Here is a 7,099-nt window from a genome sequence, read left to right as displayed (position 1 = left end):
TTATTAGAAATATTTATTTATATTTATCATAAATACTACATAAAATATTTAATCTATATTTTAATAATATTTCGAATAAAGCTTTATATAAAATATGTATGAAATATGTATCTATATAACATTTAAAAAAATGAATATTAATAAATATCTATCATAAATATTCTGTGTTGTCTGGGTACAAGTTTAAGAATTTCGAAAGCTTCCAGTTTGAATCAATTACATATAAAAATTTAAAAATAAGTCATATTGTAAGCCTAACAGTCGGAGATCCATTAAGAAGAATCGATTGATACAAAAAACGAAACTTACAGGATCATTAAATGTCTTTGCGATATCATGCAGTATTTTTGACCTTTCATCTGGATAAAAATATTTAACGGTAGTTTGCGGTCTGGCAGACAGCGCGGTACATGTGTCAAATAAAGTCGTGAATTCACATTCAATAGGTTTTGTAATTTGTTGATCGAAACAGCTGCCCCACACGTAAATGAGTTTTTTTTCGCTTATAGCACAACTCATATTTTTCATAGCAGCAATATCCAACATTTTTGTTGGCTTAGACGTTATCGCCGTAATCTGTTAATTCCAAAATTTTCTACTTCATTTATCTATTTAACGTTTCTATTCTCACAACACTTATAATAACAAATCATTTACCATCTCAGGAGTAAAGAGATCATTTCTCCAATTACAACCTAATTGTCCACAAGAGTTTCCACCCCAGACGAAAATGTTTCCTTCTTTAGATAGTGCGAGTACGTGTGTATATCCACAGGCTACTTTCACTAAAATGTCAAGATCAAATATAGATTAATCACAAATGCAGCTATACAAATCCTTCATTTCCTCATAAATCATCTTTAGAAATGGACTTTCAAAATAAAGAAATTACTTATTTTAACGCCTTCTGTTATTTTAACTTCAACTGGTTCTTCTATAAATGTGTCCTCGCTCTTAACACCTAATTGACCACGATTATTTTTTCCCCAAGTGTATATCTTGTTGTCTGCAGTAAGCACTACGAAGAAACTGTGTCCACAACAAATAGACTCGACCTTTGTCTGGAAATGCATCTGTCTCAGCCAGGACAGGCCATTAAAGTGATAGATTTGGAAATAGAATACCTAGATATTAAACAACTTTTAATATCTAAAAAACTAAATATTATTATCATAATAATTCCGTTAGCTTACCTTTTGATCGTCAGTTAAAATGATAAAAGTATGGTCGCCACCAGTTGCACTTTGTACAACACGTGAATATCTCAAATCAATTAGATGAGAATAATACTTTAAATTAGGTTCAGCCCATGTAACATCCCACCAATGATATACCTTTTTCAAAAATAAGATTGTTATTAATTTTTATAATTCATATATTTTATATACATAAAATACGTAAAATAAAAGATAAACTGTGATGCACTATTATATATTCTACTAATCTTCCAAAATTTCTGCAAATTCTAAAATTATTAGAGACGTTGGTATACGTTGGACAATTCTAATTTCTTCTTACATTTATGTATGAAAATTACACAAAATGTAATTTTACAAAAAATGTATCACAATACAGTATAAATCAGACTCCAATTTGAACTCCGGAAGTTAAAACGCAAAGTCATCGACATAAAAAAATTCAATGTAAGATTTTAGGAATTATATATAAACTGTTGATATGGTCACTTAAATGCATATTAACATTTTGCAGTCCCCGAAATCTTACCCACATTGAATTTTTTGCGTCGATGGCTTTGCGTTTTGGCTCCGGAGCTCAAATTGGACAGACTTGATATAAATATATAAAATGTATACAAATCCGTTCTTTATGAGATTATTGAAGTAAATATATAGAGAATGTACAAATATGTCATAATCACTCTTAACCCTTTGAGGGGCACATTTTTCTTCTAAACAAATTATTGAAATCATAGGTCATTTATATGGGTTTTCGGGGTCGCTGATTACGATTTGTAATGTCAGAATTACAAAATTCAAAATGACAGATCCAATATAGCGACTATTTCGGTCTAAATTCGAAGTTTTTCATTCAAATTGCATAAAAATAAGCTCTCAGAAGTATGCAAATACATGATACATATGTGTAAACAATTATAATAAATAATAAATAGACTTATTAAAAAGATCAATTTTCCAAAATTTCAAAAATTTTTTTCAGAAAAACTAGCAATCAGAAAATTCTGGAAAAAATATATATTAGATATAGTTTCAGATATGGAGTACACGCATAAAAATTTTCAGAATTCTAACGCTTCACGTTTAAGAATAACCGAATTTATTCTAAAAAAAAACGAGTTTTTTTACATTAATTGTTTATAATAAAATTGCAAATAAATAAATTAACATGATTTAATTTATTAACATGATGTAATTTTTCATGAAAGTTGCATAACTTAGATTCCCGTTTTCACAATATATGGTTACCTAAAGATTAAAGGTTACCAACAGATTCATCAATGAAATTCATTCATGACATTCTTGGTTACCTTTGATCTGTAATGCATGGCCTACGATAGGCCTGTTCTTTTTGGCTGAACTTTCGCACTAGTTCATCTTTCTTCCTTTTCTCTCCAGGAGGAAAGAAGAGGAAGAAAGATGAACTGGTGCAAAAGTTCAACTAAAAAGAACAGGCCTAATGGCAGTAGCAGTAGTGGATGATACTGTCAGTTGAATGTAAGAAGAATAATCGACTGTGATTGGTCAATTTCTTACTCTTACAGCCTCCTCCATTACTGATACTGCCATTGTAGACGCATAAAATACATGTAGTAAGTTTGGTTTAAGAAGTAAGAGTAAGAAATTAACCAATCACAATCGATTGTGAAAGGAATAATCAACAGTGATTGGTCAATTTCTTACTCTTATTTTTTAAACCAAGCTTACTATATGTATTGTAGACGGGCCATAACATTTAGCATTTCTATTCGAACGTTTTAATAGAATAGAAAAATATCATTGGTTAAACGCTATAATCGTGATCGTATAATTGGTGGCCTATCTATTATACCGCCCTAATAACACGGTTCATCCAAATCTTTATTAGAACTATCAAAATAAGATAGTTTATTTTCGTCTGATCTATTAACTATAACAAAAAAGTTCAATTATGTTAATGAATTTCATACAATATACAAAATGATACATATGACAGATGTACATATTTATACTAATAGTTGCAATATTATTTTCGTCAATTTTTAAAGCGTTCTTATTTTCATCGTATCCTTTAAAGCAGTCATGTTGGAATTTTGACATTGTTGTGCTATGAGTCAGTTTTATTTGCCACATTTTATTTGCTGTAAACAAAGATAATTATATTAACTAATTAACTTTTCGCAGATTAATCTTCTCTATTTTTCTATACTTAATCTGACTGGATCATTGCTGCTTTTTAGAAGATTTTTACACATACACAATTTTATATTAAAAAAACTAAAAAAGATATATAATATTAAAATAGATACATAATAAAGAGTGAATAAAACATGATATATCATATATATCAAACGAAATAAGAACTCTAGCACAAAATAAATAAATACAGAAATAAAGAAAAATACGAGAGAGTAAATAACACAGTTGTTTGTCTATTTTTCTAAACTATTATATAAACTAAAGAATAATAATATAAAAAAAAAATATAAACGCCTCTATATTGCCTGTGCCAAAATATCACGCTAACACAAAAATCGCGTAAATTTGCGCAATACGCAACTTTTTAAAACAAGCGTAATGGAAAGCACGGATCGCCTCTATTGGTTACGCGATACGCATTACGCGGAAAATATCAATCCATGTAACCGAATCCTAAGAGTTTAAAAAGTACTCATATACACATACAAACTGCAAAATAGATCAGCAAAATGAAAAAAATTAAGAACAAAAAGGTGGAACATATGCGTCCCACTGCCCCTCAAAGGGTTAAATAGGGAGACATTTTTATGAGAATAAAATTCATTTGAATTTTTAAGTGATTTTTTTTCATTTTCAAAATGTATTTTATTTATTAAAAAATAAAAATAATTTTTCTACATATGCTACCCAATAAAAAATTTTTCATGCATTAATATGTATAAATATGTCTAAATATACACAAACATGTATGAATATTCATAAGCATTTAGAATTATATATGAAATATGTCCATATACATATTCATACATTCCTTTTTCTTTTGTAAAATTACTTTTTAGTGTAATAGAAATAGTAATAGTAATGTGAAAATATTAAAAATAATTAAAGGGATAATTTTCGCATTGTTCGTTTTAGAAAAAAACAAGTTTGGAAAAATGAAAAAAAATTGCTCATACACAATTATACATAATTTTATATATAATTATACATAAGTAATAATAATTTTTTTTAATTTCTTCTCAAACTTGATTTTTTTTAAAACAGTGCGAAAATTATCCTTTTAATTATTTTTAATGTTTTCACATTGCTATTATTATTTCTATTTACTAAAAAGTAATTTTACAAGAGAAAAAAGGATATGTAGACATATTTCATATAAAATTATGTATATGAAATTATGTTTATGAATATTTATACGTATTCATACATGATAAATTTTTTATCGGGTATGTATGTCATAATATGACTTCTACGTATTAAGAGCATTACATTCAATGAAAAACTATTAATAATTTATTATTATATATAATTAAGTGTAAAAAATTTTTAGTATCCCTGGTGAAAAAATTTCACTGAATTTATTCCACGTTTTGAAATATTTCAGCGAAATTGCTGAAAATTTGTTGAAATGTCATTGAAAGTGAATTTTTTAGTTAACATACTAAAAAATGGTTGAAATTTTGAATTGAAATTTCTTTAAAATTTTATTGAAATTTCTCTGAACTTTTTGCCGAAATTTCTCTAAAATTTTGTTGAAAATGAATTTTTCAGCTAAAACTTGCTGAAATTAAATTGAAATTTTTTTGAAATGCTGAAATTTTGCTGAAAAATATTTCAAAACGTAGAATAATTTCGGCGAAATTTTTGGTCAGGAATATTTTTGAGATATACTATACCTCTCCATTTTCTGTTAACAACATGACAGCAAGATCACAGTCAATAAGTAACATCTTTATGACTTTCTCGAACATGAAATCCACTTTTTCTGAGTTTTTAGTACAAACTATCTCACCTGTTTTGTTACTATGTGTATATTTGCTGCACGAACGCTCCGCCATCCTTTAATAAAAAATAATACAATGTTACATATCATGATATAGTAAAAAAAATAGTAAATAGTCAGTAAAATAATTTATTCATCTTGCTTCACGTCAAAAACAATTGTCAGAATCTTATTTTACCTAAAAAGTTGCAAATTTATTTAATATGCCACGTTCAGTAGAGAAAACTGTAAGTGCTCAACATCAATGTGAACGCTTAATAATTGTTAATAATTCTTAAAGTATACGCACTAATATGTTTGTGAGGTGGAGTTTATGCTGAGAACGATAAAAATTTTTCTTAAGATTTCTTTTTCGAAATTTTTTGTCGTTCTCTGAATAAATTCCACCTCACAGACACATATTTAACACGTATTAATGTGTATATTTTAATCTTGGAAAAAGATTTTCGAATCTGTAAAAGAGGAAAAAAGTAAATCCTTGCAAAGCAAATAATTTCGTTTTAGGAGAAATATTTTTTTCTACGCTTTTATAAATCTTAATTCCACATATTGTACAGTATTGTTCGTTCAAGTAATCTCCCGCCTCACGTTTATTTTCAATCTACAAGCTGTAAAAAAACTTTTATATCAAGACTGTGTTCCAAATTTACTGCCAACATTGAAAATGCGACAGTTTACGTTACGTGCACTATAGATTTTCAGTACAAATGCGTGGTCTACAATGGTAGTATCAGTAATGGATAAAGCTGTAAGAGTAAGAAATTGACCAATTACAGTTGAATGTAAGAAGAATAATCGACTGTGATTAATCAATTTCTTACTCTTACAGCTTTATCCATTACTGATACTACCATTGTAGACCACGCATAAAGGAACTAGGCCAAACACAGGCTTTACGCTCGTTTCGTTACGCCAGCACAAACATTGAAGGTTTGTTCGTGTCGCAAGCTTCAACATGCTCCAACATGCTCCTATCATAACTCCTACTCATTCTATCAAGAGCGTTGGAGTGAGTAATGCGTCGTCTACAATATGCGAAGTAAGCTTAGTTTAAGAAGTAAGAGTTAAAAATTGACCAATCACAGTCGATTATTCTTTTCACAGTCGACTATGATCGGTTAATTTCTTACTCTTACTTCTAAAACCAAGCTTACTTAGCATATTGTAGACGACGTCTAACAGCTATGGTAGGAGCATATTGAAACATATTGGAGCATGCGACGCGAACAAATCTATCTCGCTATCTTTGCACACTCCCCACTCCCAAAAAGAAGCTGCATTAGCAATATAAAATGAATTTTTAGTGCAAAAATGAAAATAAGAGGTACAGCCTGCAATGGTCTTGATCTTGACAAATGTTATCCAGAACATAATCCTGAACAACATTCAAGAAGTTTTAGCCGTCGGTCGGACAACTTGCGTAATGCGAAAACATTTATTTCTCATTGATTAGGTAGTCCAAAATTTATTCAATCCTAAAAATCGATATCTGAAAATTTTTCGGGTCACTCATGAATAATCCGCAGTCAGATTTCCAAAATTTAAAATGGCGGATGCAATATATATGATGACTGCAGTGGAAGAAGAATTGGCTGGAACGCTTAGATTCTTAATCATATGATCCAAAATTGATTTTTTTCCCATGAAGATAGATATGTGAGGATCTCCCAAAATGAATTTCGTTAAGATTCGTAGATTGTGAATAAAAATTTATAATGAATTGGAAAATACATTATGGATCCGTCATTTCGAATTTTGGAAATATGATTACGGATTGTTTATGAGTTATTTGAAAAACCGACAATTATCGATTTTCATGGAAATTAAATGAATTTTGGACCACCTGATCAATGAAATAAATATTTTCAATAATTTTCATAAGTTTTTTTATTTATTCTAACCGTCATATTGGAGCAGCCGCTTTGAATTTTCAAAAACGCCA

The 7,099-nt window shown here is 28.8% G+C and overlaps 1 protein-coding gene across 1 annotated transcript in view; it reads right to left on the bottom strand.

The window, feature by feature from the left end:
- The window catches only part of LOC108723637 (RCC1 and BTB domain-containing protein 2), a 13,380-nt gene that overhangs the window by 4,975 nt on the left and 1,306 nt on the right, over positions 1-7,099 (bottom strand). The window contains exons 2-6 of the mRNA XM_018449535.1: positions 5,051-5,213; positions 1,194-1,334; positions 893-1,124; positions 658-785; positions 310-576 (exon numbers count right to left, since the gene is read on the bottom strand). Coding sequence (XP_018305037.1) covers positions 310-576; positions 658-785; positions 893-1,124; positions 1,194-1,334; positions 5,051-5,213 — 931 coding nt within the window. The remainder of the gene's footprint in view (positions 1-309; positions 577-657; positions 786-892; positions 1,125-1,193; positions 1,335-5,050; positions 5,214-7,099) is intronic.

This window comes from Mycetomoellerius zeteki, unplaced genomic scaffold, assembly GCF_001594055.1.
Source record: "Mycetomoellerius zeteki isolate Tzet28-1 unplaced genomic scaffold, Tzet1.0 scaffold249, whole genome shotgun sequence".
NCBI classification, from domain to species: domain Eukaryota; kingdom Metazoa; phylum Arthropoda; class Insecta; order Hymenoptera; family Formicidae; genus Mycetomoellerius; species Mycetomoellerius zeteki.
The sequence above is the reverse complement of the archived record's forward strand: the minus strand, read 5'-3'. Positions and strand labels throughout refer to the sequence as shown.